The following is a 19,843-nucleotide window of genomic DNA, read 5'->3' on the forward strand; positions in this document are numbered from 1 at the left end:
TGGCAGGACCCTGCGGCTCCTAGCCGCGGGGGCTGAAGTCACAGAGGTCTTTGGAAGTTACGGATTCCATGACTTCTGCGAACTCCCTGACAAAATCGCAGCCTTAATGATGATCCATGGGGATCACCTGAATTTTTTTAGGAGTACCTAAAGCTGAGCTAGAGAGACTGGTCATATGACCTCACAAGGATATAAATGACCTGGAAGTCAGGGTACATGAGCAGGTAGATGGACACAATCTAAGCTTGTATGGACTTTGGTTAAAAGGTACGCTTTTGGTACTTCTTCCAGCTGCCTTACCACTACTTCCTTTTCAATCTAGTAAGCCACAGGTGCATGACAGGCAGGTGTTTTGGTAAAGGACCCCAAAGTATTGGGCAGTTCCAACTGGAGATGTCAAGAGAAACTCATACTGGATTCAACCCAATAATACAGAGGTTCTCAAACTCTGGTGGTCTGTGTATAGTTCCCTCTAAGGTGTGCGCCTGGGTGGCCGCACATGAGAGAATGAAGGGCCACTCACTGAATTAGAGGAGCCGCGCAGGTGTGGCTCCACTAATTAGGTGCCTAGACCCTGGAAAAGACGCACATGTAAGGTGAGGTGGTGGCCTTCGGGGGAGTAGGGGCTGGGTGAGAAAATGGGGTGGTGGGAATTTGGGATGTGCAAGGCTGCGGCAGCCAAAGAGGCAACTTTCTCCAGCTCCAGGGCTGCGGTTGCTGGGGAGATACGGCCCTCCTTCCCAGCCTCAGCTCTGTGGCTGCTGTGGTGGGGGAAGAGACCCCCCCCTCCTTCCCAGCCACAACTCCGTGGCTGCCACAGCAGAGGAGAGAGGAAGAAACCCCCTTCCTTCCCAGCCCAGCTCAGTGACTGACATGGCAGGGGAGACCCCCCTCCTTCCCAGCCCTAGCTCAGGGGTTGCCGTGGTGGGAGCGGACACATCCATTGCATTAGAAAGGTAAGAATACTGATATTAAAATAAGAGTTGTGTGCTTTTATTTGTAGAATTTTTTTTATTATTAAGGTTTTTTTTAAATATAGGGTTTTTATCCAAAGCGCTTTACAATAGTTAGCTAATGGTACAAACAACATTTGGAAAGATCATTAAGTGGTCCGCCCAGACCCTCAGCAATTTTCAAGTGGTCCGCAAAAAAAAAAAGTTTGAGACCTACTGAAATAATAGACTGTTTTGCGTGGGGGGAGCGGGGGAGTGTTTTTACAGAAAGAAGGATTTTAGGCGCTGTCTGATTTTTCTCATTTGAATATTGAGACTTCCTTTATATCCACGAATAAATAAATAAATATTTCCGTGTTTGGTTTAAAAAAGCCTTGATTAGATGACTCATCTAGAACAATGTACATCATAAAAATAATGATATGTGAGCCACAAAATTAAAGAGAACCTATTTAGTATTCCTCCATAAATTTTTCCTTTAACATCTTTTGATTCTACTATGTGTATGTGTTATATATATATATTTTCAGATCTATAATTTATTTAGCTCTTTTGTAACATTTGTTAATGTCAGAAAGTTAGATTGTAACTTTACTATATAGAATATCAAGACATCTACAAAAAAAAACCTTATGTTTAAGTAAGTTTTCTCTTTAGCTTTCTTCCAAGTGTTCCTCCACATAAGAGTAATTAGAGCAATTACCCTTTAAAAAGAACTAGTACACTTTATATTTAGAAAGATTAATAGTAGATTCATAAAATCCTGATAGCTTCCCTATAAAATGGGAGGAAAAGACTGATAGTTTGTCTTTGTACAAGAATCTGTTACTGTTGGCTAAAACTGATGTATGCCTTTCATGGACATATTTTGCAAAGACACATTCTGCTGGACTGGCATGAACACTAGAGCTCAAAAATCTTGCTCAAATCATCCTTTAGCCCAATGGATTAAAAAGATGCACCACTCTTACGTACGTAAGAGCAGCCATACTGTGTCAGACCAATGATCCATATAGCTCAGTATTCAATCTTCTGACAGAAGCCAGTGCCAGATGCTTCAGAGGGAAAGAACATAGCAATTTCAAACGAATCATCCCTGAGTGTCTAGGCCCAGCTTCTTGAAGTCAGAGGTTTAGAGACCCACCAGAGCATGGGGTTACATCTCTGACCATCTTCGCTAATAGCCAGATAGCCTAATCCTCCATTAACTTATCAAATTCTTTTTTGAACCCAGTTATACTTCTGGCCTTCACAACTTCCACTTGCAATGAGTTCCACAGGTAGACTGTGCATTATGTGAAGAAGTACTTCCTTTTGTTTGTTTCAAACTTGCTGCCTATTAATTTCACGGGGTGACCCCTGGTTTGTGTGTTATGTGAAGGGGTAAATAATACTTTCCTATTCACTTTCTTGATAAGGTTCATGATTTAATAGATATCTATCAAATCCCTCTAGGCTGAACAATCCCAGTCTTTTTAATCTCTCCTCATATGGAAGCTGTTCCATACCACTAATCATTTCTGTTGCCCTTCTCTGTACTTTTCCAATTCTAATACACCTTTACCCCAATATAACGCGGTCCTCAGGAGCCAAAAAAATCTTTCCGTGTTATAGGTGAAACCGCGGTATATTGAACTCGCTTTGGCCTCGAGCATTTCCGTTATTAATAGTCAGCAAATCATTTTGTTAGAACTAACATGGTGTATGCAGTAAATAAATCTGTTCTACAATGGTTAAATTGTATCTCCTTTCTTTAATTACAACAATTATTTTATAAGCTTACTTAAAACTACACTTATTAAAACTTATTAACTACACAGGTACTAAACACTGCTAAATGCAACCATGTGAGCTACATTTCATCATACATTAATCATTTGGTCTGCAGTAATGCTTAGGAAAATGCAAAATTCACATAAAATATCAGAAAAAGCTTTTAATTACACATCCTGACAAATTACTGTAAAAAAGGATTTTGGTATTTTAGCAAATAGGAGCATAGGCCACTTTGTCACTTAGCCAACTATGTTATACATATATTGTTCAGTAATATGAACTGTTAACTATTAAATAGTTTGAAAACATTTTGGAGATGGGAGTTTTTTGTTGAGGGGCAACATTATGAATTATATCTACATCTGTAAGTCGTTCATAGGTTGGACACATAGCATCCACCTCCATCCATTCTTGATTAACTATCCCACTTTGAGCCATAAGTTCCTTGTAGACTTGTTCTGCCTTCATGGCCTCTTCTTCCGTAAAACCTTCAAAGTTGTTCTCATCTTCTTCCTCATCTTGGTTGTCATCACTTTCAGTGACAAAAGCACTTTTGAAACCATGATGCCAACATTTCTCTATCGTTGACGGAGTGATTCCTAGCCAGGCTCTCTCCCCTAAGTTAAATACATCCAGCAAATTCAATTTCTTTATTACATCTGTTATGCTACTGTTGTCCTCAACAATTTTCTTTACTAAGACTTTATGATGGTTCATTTTAAATGTGGCTATAATGCCTTGATCAAGGGGCTGTATTTTGGATGTTGTGTTCTTAGGAAGGTAGCTCACCTTTATCTTCCCGTCTTTGTTAGTTAAGGTCTCTACTGGGGGGTGGGCGGGACAGTTGTCAAGTAGGAGCAATGCTTTTGGATCCAGGTTTTGTCTGCGTAGGTGACTCCAGAGAGCTGGTGCAAAATATTTATTAAACCATTCCTCGAAAATATCCAATGTCATCCAGGCTTTTTTGAATGGCGATAAATGAATGAAAGCGAATCCATGTTCTTATGGTGGAAAGCCCAAGGTAACCTGGATTTTCCTATGCACAGAGGTTTAAGTTTATGTGAACCGATTTTACTCACGCAGAAAAGTACTGTCACTCTCTTATCACCTTAAAACCTTCGGCCTTTTGTTCTTCAGTCCTAGAAGCAAGTGTTCTATCCGGCAGCATACAGTAACATAAGCCGGTTTCATCAGCGTTATAGATTTGCTCCGGAGCATAGCCACACTCGACGATGATCTCTTGTAACTTTAGCGGGTATTCGTTGCAAGCTTTTATATCTGCAGAGCACGTCTCTCCTGAAATTGTGACTTGCCGAATGCCATGACGTTTTTTAAAACGATTAAGCCATCCACTGCTAGCTTTAAATTCATTACCTTGATGTGCAAAAGCGTCCTCACCCAAGCATCTAAAATAGAGATCCTTCTTCAATTTCTCCACTTGTTTCCTTATGTCACTGGAAATTGGCGTGCCATCAGAGCGTTCTTGGGTAAACCACATAAATACTGCTCTATCTAGTTGGTTATCCTGGGCAGTTTTGAGGCGTTTCCTTTCCAGACCTTCACGTTCATCCAGTTCAACTAGCACTGATCGTAACTTTTCCTCATCTTAATGTTGTTTCTCCCACTCCTAGTTCTTTTGAGACCTTCACTTGGCTCATTCCTGATTTCAGTCTGTCCAAAGCTTCCAGTTTTTCTTTGACGGTCCATGCCTTTCATTTCCATGGCTGTGAACAACTTGCCATTATGTCAATGGTATTTTAATATTAATGCTAACAATTTTTTAAAATTGTTTAGAAAATGTCAGCGCAGAGTTACAATGTTTCCAAAATACAACTAGTGAGACAACTTAAGCTTAGTCGATACTGTACACAATTTAGAAATGAGATTAAAATAGGCGGGCGAGATGAGAACGCCTAATGGGACCATCGGCAGGCAACATACGTTTACTCCTGCCTTCTCATTGTTGCACATTCGTTCCACCACTTTGATACATACAGTACGTTGTGTGTACAAATGTGCATGTATGTAATTTGACAGAAGCCACATTTTAAGAGCCGAGGCGCCAACCACGGATGGTTTGTAACAACTTTAAACTGGCAAGGCAGCAGCAGGTTAGCCAACAACGAAGTTAGACTGAACTCTCCTTTCTGATAAATTAGGCATGGTTATAAATACAAAGGCCGTTTTTATTATAACAGCTGTTGAAAATTAGCTACCACCTCGCACATGATTTTGTTGTCCGCAAAACGGAATTTAAACTTTCAATGGTTTTAAACTATTAACGGATTTAAACTGTCAACGTTATAACTTTAATTAAGACTTGCAGACAAGACTGTTTTTTATGAAAAGAAGAACGGAGTGAAAGTTTAAAAATGTTGTAAATGCGCTCGGCTTTGTGTTTCGACTTTCGATCCAAGGCAGGCTTGTAAAAACATATATACTGAATATGTACGAGCTAATCATTAAATGTATGAACTGGAATTAAACAGAATAAAAGTACTGTATGTTGTAGACGAGACAGAAAACCATTTTTGCTTTACCGCGTTATGTCCGAATTTGTGTTATATGGGATCGCGTTATATCGGGGTAGAGGTGTATGGGTATTTTTTTGTATTTTTTTGAGATGGGGTAACCAGAACTGCATGCAGTATTCAAGGTGTAGGTGTACCATGGAGTTATACAGTGGCATTTTGATATTTTCTGTTTTGTTATCTATCCCATCCCAAATAGTTCCCAACATTGGTAGTTTTTTTGATTGCTGCTGCACATTGAGCGGATGTTTTCGGAGACCTATCCACAGTGACTCCAAGCTCTCTTCTTGAGCGGTAACAGCTAATTTAGAGCCCCATCATTTTATATGTATAGTTGGGATTATGTTTTCCAAATGTGCATTACTTTATCATCACTCAATTTCATGTACCATTTTGTTGCCCAGTCACGCAGTTTTGTGAGATTCCTTTGTAACTCTTCACAGTCAGTTTTGGATTTAACTATCCTGAATAATTTTGTATCATCTGCAAATTTTGCCACCTCACCCTTCACCTCCTTTTCCATTTAATTTATAAATATGTTAAACAGAACAGGTTCCAGTACAGATCCTTAGGGAACCCTGCTATTTACCTCTCTCCATTGCGAAAGCTGACCATTTATTCCTACCCTTTATTTTCTATCTTTTAATCAGTTACTGACCCATGAAGAATCTTCCCTCTTATCCCATGACTGCGTACTTTGCTTATGAGCCTTTGATGAGGGAGCTTGTCAAAGGCTTTGTAAAAGTCCAAGTACACTCTATCCACTGGATTACGCATGTCCACACACTTGCTGACTCCCTCAAAGTATTCTAATAGATTGGTGAGGCATGATTTCCCTTCATAAAAGCCATAATACCCAGAATAAGCATCACAATATGTCACACCATGTAAAGCACTACACAGCATGCCCTGCTTTTTAGAGTGAATCATGCATAATCAAAGATTAACAGGTGCTAGATTTCATAAACTCGATTCATTATGTAGGTTGAAACCCATGGGATAGAACTGATGAAAACTAAACCACCTCTTAATGAGCACCTTCGGTAGGATGAAACCACACTTCTAGAGGTGAAGAGTATAACATTAATTGTCTAAGTTCTACATTACTATGTAGTTTCTTAAAATAAAAAATAGCACACTTGTCATAAATATAAAGGGAAGGGTAAACCCCTTTGAAATCCCTCCTGGCCAGGGGAAAGCTCCTCTCACCTGTAAAGGGTTAAGAAGCTAAAGGTAACCTCGCTGGCACCTGACCAAAATGACCAATGAGGAGACAAGATACTTTCAAAAGCTGGGAGGAGGGAGAGAAACAAAGGGTCTGTGTCTGTCTGTATGCTGGTTTCTGCCAGGGACAGAACAGGAATGGAGTCTTAGAACTTTTAGTAAGTAATCTAGCTAGGTATGTGTTAGATTATGATTTCTTTAAATGGCTGAGAAAAGAATTGTGCTGAATAGAATAACTATTTCTGTCTGTGTATCTTTTTTGTAACTTAAGGTTTTGCCTAGAGGGGTTCTCTATGTTTTTGAATCTAATTACCCTGTAAGATATCTACCATCCTGATTTTACAGGGGGGATTTCTTTATTTCTATTTACTTCTATTTTTTATTAAAAGTCTTCTTGTAAAACACTGAATGCTTTTTCATTGTTCTCAGATCCAAGGGTTTGGGTCTGTGGTCACCTATGCAAATTGGTGAGGCTTTTTATCCAACATTTCCCAGGAAAGGGGGGGTGCAAGTGTTGGGAGGATTGTTCATTGTTCTTAAGATCCAAGGGTCTGGGTCTGTAGTCACCTAGGCAAATTGGTGAGGCTTTTTACCAAACCTTGTCCAGGAAGTGGGGTGCAAGGTTTTGGGAAGTATTTTGGGGGGAAGGACGCGTCCAAACAGCTCTTCCCCAGTAACCAGTATTAGTTTGGTGGTGGTAGCGGCCAGTCCAAGGATAACGGGTGTAATATTTTGTACCTTGGGGAAGTTTTGACCTAAGCTGGTAAAGATAAGCTTAGGAGGTTTTTCATGCAGGTCCCCACATCTGTACCCTAGAGTTCAGAGTGGGGGAGGAACCTTGACAACACTGTTCATATGTTCAAACTACATGATTTTTATATTTTTGGTTATTTCAGTGTTCTTTAAGTATTCCAAAGCCTTACCTTTGAAGAGCCATTTGAATACATTTGTATCATATTCTCTGCTCCTTGCTTTACTTTCAGTTCTATATCCAATTGCTTTTTTAAAACCATCAATCTGTTGTTCGTAGAAAAACGAGGGTCACTGTTTGGAGTATCTGGTGTTCTGGGACACTCTGTGAATTAAATACAAGATGTAATTTTCATAACAAGCCAATAAAGCTTTTCTAATATACTTCAAATATAATGTTTAATAAAGAGAAAGCTTTGTATTTAAATATTAAAATTGTGCAGAGATATTTTGAGACAATATTGCAAATATGCTTTAATGTGAAAAACCCGGTGAAAGCCCAGTGATTGCTGCGCATGGGCTAATACACATGAATCATTTACTGGGTTGGTAAAAGGTACCTAGCTTTGTTTATCTGTCCCCATGGAGAATTTGTCTTTTCTAAGATGTCTGAAGTTTAAGGGCAAAGTGTAGTTTACCATTAAGCCTTCCCAAACCCTCCAACCCAACTTAAACTAGAAAAAGAAGAAAAGTTCCTGGATGACCATATTCAATAGTGATTGGTAAGGTCTACGAACAGATATATTAAATACATTATATCTAACATTATTTCAATCATTAGAGACATGCCAGATGCAGTTTCCAGCAAGATGAAGGAACTGGTAACATGAACTCTTCCTAACAGTACGTATATACTGTGCTGAGTGATTGCCGATTCAGGGGAACTAATGGAATCACAGGTATCTGGGTAATTAACTGAGTAGCCAGATTACTGAAAAAGTATAACTTGGGAAAAGAGAATGATATATTCTTGCTTGGGAATGTTATTTTTTTAGATCCTGTAGTGGGGTGGTTACCCGCTCTTGTCTTGTGGGGCTTAAAAGCCAGCCCTAGGAGAGAGCCCCAGGGCTGAGGCCAAGAAAAGCTAGGCTGATTGGGGAAATGACCACAGCTGGGCCAAGCCTCAATCAGGCCGCAGCTGGACCTATAAAGGGGCTGCTAGGCAGAAGCTTAGCCAGAGTCTCTCTCTGCATTTAGAGAGGGAAGGGCCTGGCTGCAGGGACTTAGGTAATACCTATATTGGAGCAGGGCTGAGGGGGAAAGGCCTTGGGAGCAGGGGAGCTCTGGCCTGAAAACCCCCAGGCTGCGAGGCCTAGATTAGGGCCTATTAGGTACTGGGGTTGCAAGGGGGCAGCCCATAGATAGGCAGAGGCAGCAGGTCCAAACCCCCTCACCTGTGATGAGTGGCTGATACACTGCAGTCAGCCCTGGGGAGGGAGAATAAGCAATGACTGGCAGTGGCCAAGACTGAGGCAAGGTGGAGGTAGTGGGTGGGGGATTCCCCAGGGAGGGGAGACCCTCAGGGATTTTACTGTCTGGGGTTTACTGCTGGGGGCAGCACCCCAGTGGGAGGAGGCACTGGATCTTCGGAGGGACTGGGGCCGGTGGTAAGGCGGATCACCAGATGGCGCTCCAGAGGCTGACGAGCTAATTCCCAAGGACAACCAGCAGGAGGTGCTGCCGGGTGAGTCCAGTTCTATTAGAGATCCCTATTCCTTTTTTAACAGCATTTGTTGCAGCTTTTATCAACCAAGTTATACTGTCATCAACAAGTTCCATTACTTGTCAACTACTACCTCCTATAGATAAGTACATTAATCACTTATCCAAATTCCATCTCCTGGAGTACAAACTATTAATCTCTCTCCATTCTAAGAATCAGTGTTCACTTGATTATTTCCTATTGCTTAACCAGTTTTAATCCCCAGTAAGATTTTTTCACCTGTGGCTAATAGGGCCCCTATCCAAACCTTTCTGAAAAACCAAGTAAATTACGCCCACCACATCATCTATTTTATTTCTTTTAAGCAGAAAATAATTTAGAGAGAGGCACTATATTAGAGAAGTCATCCTGGTTTGTCCCTAGAAGGTTATACTTAGAAGTGAGTGTTGTGATATTCTATTCTTATGTAAATTTTCAATTACTTTCCTTGGAACTAAAATGAGACTCACTGATCAACTTCCTAAGAACTTCTCGTTTTTTTATATATATATATATACACACACACACACACACAGAGCGAGAGAGAGGCACTACATTAGCAACTTCCCAATTTCAAATGCCAGTTATTTTTTTAGCATGTGCTATTTCACATTACTTCTGCAGAACTTTCTGGTAAGTAGAATATACAGTAGTTCTGGAGATTTAATGCATTTGCTTTCAAGTCTGCCGTATAATTTTTCTCCTACAGACGTCAATCTCTGTAAAGGCTGCTCTCAGATTTCCCATACGAACTGCTTTTGATGCAGCAATTTTCTGAATTGTCTTCTGCACCACACTTTCCTCATTCAGGTGCCTCCTAAAGTTTCACTTCATCCTTACTGCCCAAAAGCTCAGGTTAATAAAAATAATGTCATAACATTTTTAAAACCACCGAAGTTATTCCTTCTGGGTTTCCCAGTACATCCTGTCTTCTGGGTCTTAGCCCCAGCCTAAATGGAGAGTTGCATTGGTATAATTTAAGTTTCTTTAAACTATCTTTGTTAAACCAGTTCCAGAGGCTTGTTGGAAACAATTTCTGTTTAAATAGTCTTATTTCGGCTTAGTTTAAGATGACACAAACAGGTTTAAGATAAACCTATCCCACATGCCTCCATCTCTTCCATGTTCCCTCTCCCTTTTTTTTTTTTTGTCATTCCATTCAGCTAATCCTCACCTACTAATTTCCCCACTCAAACAAAACCAATAACATAATTATCATAACCTGTGCAAGCCATCACACCATCTACTCTACTTGCATATTTTTTACAATTACCAGTTACTTAATTAGCTCAAGTGATAGAGTCCCCAACCCTTCTGATGACCCAAGTGGAGTCATTGTAGTTGGACACGATTAAGTTTGCTTTTACAGTTGCTTTTTAAAACACACATACTCAGGAAATTATAGAACCCTTCCCCTACATGAAAAGCATATTAAGATTCCAGAGTAAAACACTCAAAAGTTAAGAAATATCAGAATTAAGGTTACTTGTGCAACTGTAATTCACTCACCTCGTGCGCATTATAATAGTCTTTAACAACACGATTCCTCCATCAGGTAGAACCAAAGTGACCCTTACATGGGTCATCAGCAGGGTTGGGACCTTTAGCTCCACAACACTCTATTTGAGCTTACCGAGTAACTTGTAGCAAACAGCAATAGTAGGCTGTTATCTTCCATGTGGATCAACTACTAGAGGGGGAAAAAATCCATTTTGCTAGTGATTTTCACAGCTTTATACTGGACAGCAAAGAATGTTGAGACTCCAGAATCTTGCATTCATTACCAGGTTTTGGAGGGGAGAGTTCTCTAATGGTTATAGACTTCTGCACTTGTGCTCCTATTTTCCCATTCACTCTCCTCTTTCCCAACTCATATTCCTCTCTCCTACCTAGCTCCTATTGTCCCCTGCCTAATCCTTCCCTGACTCCTTTGCACTCAAGTCAGGTTGCTTCCTCCTCCTTCTCCTTGCTGCCTGAGTGCTAGCGGAGGGTCACTGAGCGCCCCCGCCTGACATCACATTGGCCCCCTAGAGCACTGGTTTTCAAACTTTTTTTCTGGCAACCCAGCTGAAGAAAATTGTTGATGTCAGTGACCCAATGGAGCTGGGGATGAAGGGTTTGGGGTGTGGGAGGGGCTCAGGGCTGGGGCAGGAGGTTGGGGCACGCACTTACCTCAGGCAGCTCCCAGTCAGCGGCACAGCGGGGGTGCAGAGGCAGGCTGTCTGTCTGTCTGTCTGTCCTGTCACCGCGGATCCTGCTGTGCCCCAGAAGTGGCCAGGAGCAGGTATGGCTCCTAGGTGGCTCTTGCCTGTAGGCACTGCCCTCGCCCCCATTGTCCGGGAACCAGCCAACGGGAGTGCAGAGCCAGTACTCGGGGTAGGAGCAGCACACAGAGCCCATGCCCCTGTTCCACCCCCCAGGAGCCAGACCTTCTGCTGGCCACTTCTGGGGCACAGCGTGGTGCTAGAACAGGTAAGAACTAGCCTGCCTTAGCCGGGCAGCACCACCGACGGGACTGACCAGAGCCGCTGTGACCCAGTCCCTTCCATTCTGTAACCCAGTTCTGGGTCGCAACCCATGGTTTGAAAACCACTGCCCTAGAGGAACAAAAGCAGGAAAATTTCTGCTTAGCCCCTGCAGGATAGAGCACATTCAGTTGCTCTGTGGGGATGGAGCATGCTCAGTGAAGACAATCCTCCAAGAACATACTGCCAGGGGTGCTGGAACAATTTGTATAGTGGGGGTGCTGAGAGCCACTGAACCAAACTGTAAACCTGATGCAGCCGATGAAGTGAGCTGTAGCTCACGAAAGCTTATGCTCAAATAAATGTTAGTCTCTAAGGTGCCACAAATACTCCTTTTCTTTTTGCTGATACAGACTAACACAGCTGCTACTCTGAAAACTGTAAACCCTATACATGATAGAAACCACTTCAAGCCAGGGGGTGCAGCAGCACCCCTAGGACCGCATGGTCCTATACATACTGCCATCCTCCAACAGACTTTTACTGTGTATGTGTAAACTATAATTTTTCAGAGACTGACTGCTTAACCAACTCAAATTTGGCTTTCACAGGAGAAGGCAAAAGGCACATCCCTAACACCAAAGCAAATGCATTTGTAAATTCCGAGTCCCTGCTCCCAAGCATGGAGGTATTAGATATTCTCAAGGAAATGGCTGTTGGAATTTAACAAGAGCAAAACAATGTATTTTTGCTTATCTTGTTTTAGAAAACAAGAGAACCATTTTTTGCTGAAAGTCTTCCCCTCCCCACCTCCAAATAAAAAAAAGGGCGGAGAACCCTGAAGCAGGCATCTGGCATAGAAAATTTCATGTGAATGGTTTAAATTTTAAGCAACTGAAAACAAGATCTTATAGTTGAAAGTGTTAGGCAACCTTAACTATAAGCAGCACTACCAGCAAAGCCTTTAATGTCCCTTCTCTCTGTATTGTCTGTTCAGGTTGTAAGTACTTTGGGGCAGGAGCTGTCTCTCATTCTATATTTATATAGGACCTAGCACCGTGTAGCTCCAGTCTCAATTAAGGCCAGTTAGGCACTACCATAACAAAAAACAAGAGTAATAAATTCATCCAGGTCATTTAAGTCAATTGGATTTAAGCAAATACTTAAAATTAAACATGATCCTAAGTACTTTGCTTAACTGGTACAAAAGAAGGTATTTTTCAGGTGGAAGAGGTATGTGTGAATAAAAGGTTCTCTAATTATTTAGCCACATTCACTTGCACAATAATGAAAATGTAGTATTTAATTTGTATATTTCATCCTTTAATTTTTATACTAATGAAGCCCGTAATCTTATTGCAGATGTGGAGAGCTTTACTGTACTGTGGATTAACAGCCTTTTACCTATTGATGCCTAGGTGAAGTTACAGTTTATGTAATGAGTGAAGTAGTTTGGCTTTCAATACAGATTTTAGTGGATGTCTATCTGGTTCCCATAACTAGCACAATATTTTTGCTCAGACTAGAAAATACAAGTGTTTTTGGTTAAAACTACTGGGTATTGGCAGAGTTGAATGCTAATGTACATCAGTTGCTTACACTACATTTTTTTAAAAACAGTTTCAGTCTTTTGCTTTTGAGAGAGAGCACTAATTCACCAAATTCACAAAACAAGTTAAAGGAAATATTTTAACTCATTGATGACCCATTTCTCACATTTTTAAATAAGACTGGGTTAAATTTGAATCCTGGTCATTTTCAGTTTGAAATGTTTTTGTTTATAATATATGACTGACCTTTATTTTTTATTCTTTGGACTTTTTTTTGTAAAGTCTCTTCAGCTTGATTTGTACAGTACTTATTAGCAAACATGGTTTTTGCCTCTAAATCCTCACTTTGACAAACACTGCCACCCAAATTGCAGTCATTAGTGGAATAATTGAGCTCATCTCCTTCTGAAACTGTCTGGGATTCTTGCCTTGGATGCTAAGAGCATTATCTTTTCAACAAGCTCAGCATGAGATCTGGGAACCCAGGTTGCTTTCTGAATTTGGTGTCCCAGATGGTACTACTGCATGCTGCTAAGCTATTCAATTAGAAGCAAGCACCCTTGGTAACTAGTTAACTTTAATCTTATTTTAAATTATTTAATTGTATTTAGCTCCTTCAGTGTCATGACCAACAGAAGCTCCTGAGATGCACATTGCTGCGTTTTTATTACCAACAGCTCATTTTTCAGGCAGCATCAGACTTTCTAATTGTGTTCTCCACATTGTGTCCCCTCTTCATCATGGCTCTCTTTCTTCACCTTTCCCATTCCCTGCCCTTTTGGTTAAATCTACCTCCTGCCTGTTAGTTCTATGCTGTGTAACTGTAAGCATGTAACAGAAGAATAGATTTATAGGAGAAGAGATTAAATAAGGCCCAGGAAAAAGTGTGATGAGGTAAGGAAAGAGGCAATCAGATGCCTCATTTTCTCCCCCAAAAGTGTTCTGCAACAAGAATAAAGTAGTACCTCCCATGGGGTACCTAGTTAAATAGGAGTCTGCATACTATAAGTATTATATGAATAAACTGTTCACATGTTACAAGTCAAATAGTTCAGCATTGTGCTACTTGATTTACTGTTCTATGTAAATTGTAGTTGTAAGACATATGGGAGAGCATTAAGATAACTTGAAAAACACTTCTACATACGTGCACAAGGCAATAACAAAACAAACGCCCATATTTTGGATTAGAATTAATCCTTCAGATTTACAGTAGTAATGGCCACCAAGCATCCATTATCTTGTTTGTCAATGAAGCATAACTTAACACATATCCAGTACAGTCTAATGCTTTTTTCTGGGTTAAACACCACCACATTGATTTAACTTTCCTAAAACTCTGCCTCTCACTTTGAGTAATGCAACATTCTGAAAGATGATGAGAGATCTAGATACAAGCCTTACTTCTAAAACAAGGCTAGATACACCAGCAATTCTATAACAAAAAAAAAACAACTATTTTATGTTGTGGCAAAAGCTATTACCTTTGAATTATCAGAGAAAATATGCTGAACCTAATGGTAGATTCAATACTACAGCTTTTTGAGCAATCTGTGCTTAATGACGGAGGTTTAATGCCAATTCCTCATCTAATCCTCCTCTTGAAGTGGCTGCTGAAAATAATTTCTGATGGCATTAAGACGTAGACCTCTAGCCAAAGCACCAACAAAAGACCTTTTATGATTCATATACATTTCTGAAATTAGATTTATTAGCAATTTAATTTGTAACAGTTATGGCCTCAAGTATTTGTGTGTGTAAAAAAAAAATAAACTATGAATCTGATGTTCATAAAAAGTATGGCTGTCGATTAATCGCAGTTAACTCATGCGATTAACTCAAAAAATGAACTGTGATTAAAAAAATTAATCGTACTGATAAACAATAGAATACCAATTGAAATTTATTAAATATTTTGGATGTTTTTCTCTGATGATTACCCAGCACATGTTCATTTCAAGAACACTTTCAGAACAGATTTGACAGAATGCAAAGAAGGTACCAATGTGAGATTTCTAAGGATAGACACAGCACTCAACCCAAGGTTTAAGAATCTGAAGTGCCTTCCAAAATCTGAGATGGACGAGGTATGGAGAATGCTTTCAGATGTCTTAAAAGAGCAACACTCTGATGTGGAAAATACAGAACCCAAACCATCAAAGAACATCAACCTTCTGCTGGTGGCATCTGACTCAGATGATGAAAATAAATATGCATCAGTCTGCTCTGCTTTTGATAGTTATCGAGCAGACGCTGTCATCAGCATGGACACACACGTGTCTTCTGGAATGGTGGTTGAAGCATGAAGGGACATATGAATCTTTAGCACATCTGGCACGTAAATATCTTGCTATGCTGGCTACAACAGTGCCATGCGAAAGCCTGTTCTCACTTTCAGGTGACATTGTAAACAAAGACATGGGCAGCATTATCTCCTGCAAATTGTAACCAAACTTATTTGTCTGAGCGACTGGCTGAAGTAGGACTGAGTGGACTTGTAAGTTCTAAAGTTTTACATTGTTTTATTTTTGAATGCAGTTATTTTTTGTACATAATTCTACATTTGTAAGTTCAACTTTCATAGTAAGGAGATTGCACTAAGTGCTTTACTAGGTTGTAATAAAAAGTAAATATAAAATGAGCACTGTACACTTTGTATCCTGTGTTGTAATTGAAATCAATATATTTGAAAATGTAGAAAATATCCAAATATTTAAATAAATGGTATTCCATTATTGTCTAACAGTGCGATAATTTTTTTAATCACTTGACAGCCCTAATAAATAGTAGTACTGGCTACAGCTAGATACTGTGCCATAATAAGAGTCCATATAACATTTGCATAGCATCTTCCCTCTGTAAATCCTGACAAGCTTTACAAAGATTATCTTTACAGCCATTTTATAGATAAGAAAACATGCAAGAAGAGGTAAATGACTTTCCCAAATTACCACAGCAAATCGGAGACAGAGAAAGAACCCAGGGTCTCCAGAGTTCCAGTCCCAGCGCTATCTAATGAATCACACTGCATTTAGATACTGTGCAGTCATCCATACATCACTTAATCAACATACCCTAAATCTGACCTGCAAAAACCCAGTTCTTTTATCCTTAAGTAGGACTATGGAAGTTACGTCTAGAGCCCTGAATCCAGCAAGTAAAGGAGAGTTTGACTTTACTGACCCACAAACACGACTGAAGATCCACAAAGAGATCATGGTGACCATAGCGAATGCTATTTTCACAACTGTTAAGTCTTCTCTCACAAGGCCAGTTTGAGATCATGTCACCAAATCTCCGGGTGTCTTCTCCCCATATTCTGAAAGGCAAGGGACAACTGTCCCCCAAATGCATGAACACTGGGCAGGAAAAAGTTGTAACCTGTAGTTTAATCTATAACTAAGCAACTACTGGGAGTTCCCTACCAACCATGTGCAAGGTGGGATGTCCCCACCATCTAGCAAATGGTTATTGCAGAACTCACAGTGGCTCCTAAGCTTCTGTGCCAAGAATAAGTTTCCATATAACCCTGCAGTCTGAAATGAACTAAGAATAGCAGATGCTATCTGATGTAAAGATTCCCAGCACCCTCAAAGATTATTAATTTTGGGATTGGTAGTGAGCACCTTTAAAGAGGCCCGATGAGAAACTGGACAATCGGCATTCCTTGAAAACTGCAGAGAGAACACCTTTGATCCAGGACAGAGAGTGAGTCAGCCCTCTGAATATAAAAAGGTGGTGATCTTCACAGTCTAGCTACCTCTCAATAGATATTAAAGTTCATACATCTGAGCCTTTGTGTAGCAGGGCAGTTACCCCACTCCTAGAAAAAAGGCTAGGCTGATTGGGGAAGCAGCCACAGCTGGGGCCACATCCAGCCTCGTTATAAGGGCTCAGGGAGGAGCTGGGTCAGTCTCTCTCCAGCCTGGGAGCTCAGGGTACTGGAGTAGAGCAGTGCTGGGGAAAGGCAGGAGGAGCTAGGGCACTCCAGCCTGGCAAAGCCCCAGGCTTGCAGAGGTGCAGCCCGAGGTTAGGCAGAGGCAGCTGGTCCAACCACCCTGTCAGTGATGAGTTGCCATGACAGACTGCAGTTTGCCCCAGTGAGCGGGGATTAGATGAAGACTGGCAGTAGCCACTGAGGCAAGGTGGGTGAGAGGGTTTGGGGTTCTCCTGGGAGGGGAGACCCAGAGCGGGGGTACTACAGAGGGCAGAACCCCAGGGTAAGAGGCACCAGGGTCCGGGAGGGATATGTGGGCCAGCGGCAGGCAAGACACCGGCCAGTAGGAGGCGCTCTGTGTGTTGGAGAGCTAATTCCCAAGACAACAAGCAGGAGGCGCTGTGCCGGTAAGTCATCGCTTCGCTACACTTTCAGACAAAGATTACCAGTTTGATTTTGCAATGGACAGATGCTCACTAACACAAATTTATGACCAAAGCCAGGAATTTAACATTAACCCAGCATACCACCTAGTCCATGTGCATCCATTATCAAAAGAGGTTGTATCTGCACATCAGATTCTCAGTCTTCAGAAAGGAAATTTACTGATAGCAGGAGGTTGTTCCTGTGAATTAACAGCTGTATTAATGTGGAAGGAGCTCAGAGAAAATTAATTTAAATTACAAGGGCAAATGGCATACAAGAAAAATAAAATAAAAAGTTATTTTATAAAAATAAATAAAAGTTAGTTCTAAGTTCTTCCTCAATGATCAACTTAAACACTAACAAAAGATTCTTAAGGTTTCTAGTCTTCAGAAAGGTTGTAAAATATGTTGTTAAAGAATTTAAGGCTTCCACAGGAATAACTGATATGAACTAGAGCTAAGAACAAGAAGATATATACATTGAATTCATAAGAAACATTTCCTTCCCCCCGTCTCCTCGAGGAGACTTAAATATGCAGACATACCCCTAGATACAAGGAATTTACTCTATATTTGTAATTGTCAAAATATAAAAATGACCTACTTTGATAGGACAATACTGAAATAATCACTAAGATCAAGACTGTAAAAGCTCTGTATGGACTTAAAAACAGCAATTAAATAAGAAAGAAAATTCAGAAATAGCACTGAGTAAATAGCGAGATTAACACCAAGTAAAAGCAGACACCTATTAATCTTGTGGTTGGTAGTTGTGGCAAGAACCTTCAGAGCAGCAACCCGAGGACACAGTCTCCCTGGGCTCATGCTGGAAAAAAAGAAGAGTCATCTCCTTTGTCTTTTACTTTAAAGCTCCAGTATGGAAGACAAAGAGGGCCCAAATAGTTTTGGAACTGCCACTTGTTAGCAAGAGGTATGGGGAAGCCTCTGCTGGATAACTCTGGCCTTCTCAGGAAGGGATCAAAGGAAGAGTCAGACTCTTTGCCCTGGTTCTTCTGACCCAGCTCATGAGCTACACTGTTTTGTTGATGGTCAGTTGCACTTCATAGACTCAGACTTTAAGGTCAGAAGGGACCATTCTGATCTTTTAGTCTGACCTCCTGCACGACGCAGGCCACAGAATCTCACCCACCCACTCCTGTAACAAACCCCTGACCTATGTCTGAGCTACTGAAGTCCTCAAATCATGGTTTAAAGACTTCAAGGTGCAGAGAATCCTCCAGCAAGTGACCCGTGCCCCACGCTGCAGAGGAAGGCGAAAAACCCGCAGGGCCTCTGCCAATCTTCCCTGGAGGAAAATTTCTTCCCGATCCCAAATATGGTGATCAGCTAAACCCTGAGCATGTGAGTCAGACTCACCAGCCAGACACCCAGGAAAGAATTCTCTGTAGTAACTCAGATCCCACCCTATCCAGTGTCCCATCATAGGCCATTGGGCATATTAATCGCTAGCAGTCAAAGATTAATTAATTGCGAAAATTAAGCTCTCTCATCATACTCCATAAACTTATCAAGCTTAGTCTTGAAACCAGATATGTCTTTTGCCTCCACTGCTCCCTTTGGAAGGTTATTCCAGAACTTCACTCCCCTGATGGTTAGAAATGTTAGTCTAATTTCAAGTCTAAACTTCCTGACGGCCAGTTTATATCCATTTGTTCTTGTGTCCACATTGGTACTGATCTTAAATAATTCCTCTCCCTTCCTGGTATTTACCCCTCTGATATATTTCTAGAGAGCAATCATATCTCCCCTCAGCCTTCTTTTGCTTCTGCTAAAGAAGCCAAGCTCTTTGAGTCTCCTTTCGTAAGACCGGTTTTCCATTCCTCGGATCATCCTAGCAGCCCTTCTCTGTACCTGTTCCAGTTTGAATTCATCGTTCTTAGACATGGGAGACCAGAACTGCACACAATATTCCAGATGAGGTCTCACCAGTGCCTTGTATAACAGTATTAACACCTCCTTATCCCTACTGGAAATACCTCACCTGATGTATCCCAAGACCGCATTAGCTTTTTTCACGGCCATATCACATTGGCGGCTCATAGTCATCCTGTGATCAACCAATACTCCGAGGTCCTTCTCCTCCTCTGTTACTTCCAAGTCATGCGCCCCCAGTTTATAACAAAAATTCTTGTTATTAATCCCTAAATGTGCGACCTTGCACTTTTCACTATTAAATTTCATCCTTTTACTATTACTCCAGTTTACAAGGTCATCCAGATCTTCCTGTAGGATATCCCGGTCCCTCTCTGTACTGGCAATACCTCCCAGCTTCGTGTCATCCGCAAACTTTATTAGCACATTCCTACTTTTTCTGCCAAGGTCAGTAATAAAAAGGTTAAATAAGACTGGTCCCAAAACCAGTCTCTGAGGAACTCCACTAGTAACCTCCTTCCAGCCTGACAGTTCACCTTTCAGTATGACCCGCTGTAGTCTCCCCTTTAACCAGTTCCTTATCAACCTTTCAATTTTCATATTGATCCCCATCTTTTCCAATTTGGCTAATAATTCC

The 19,843-nt window shown here is 40.9% G+C and overlaps 1 protein-coding gene across 8 annotated transcripts in view; it reads right to left on the minus strand.

Moving 5' to 3' along the window:
* Positions 1 to 19,843, minus strand: part of PKN2 (protein kinase N2) — a 136,166-nt gene that overhangs the window by 59,096 nt on the left and 57,227 nt on the right. For all 8 annotated transcript variants that reach the window (XM_073357145.2, XM_073357144.2, XM_073357141.2 and 5 more), the window contains exon 3: positions 7,408 to 7,559. In XM_073357145.2, coding sequence (XP_073213246.2) covers positions 7,408 to 7,559 — 152 coding nt within the window. The remainder of the gene's footprint in view (positions 1 to 7,407; positions 7,560 to 19,843) is intronic.

This window comes from Lepidochelys kempii, chromosome 8 (genome assembly GCF_965140285.1).
Source record: "Lepidochelys kempii isolate rLepKem1 chromosome 8, rLepKem1.hap1, whole genome shotgun sequence".
Classification (NCBI taxonomy): domain Eukaryota; kingdom Metazoa; phylum Chordata; order Testudines; family Cheloniidae; genus Lepidochelys; species Lepidochelys kempii.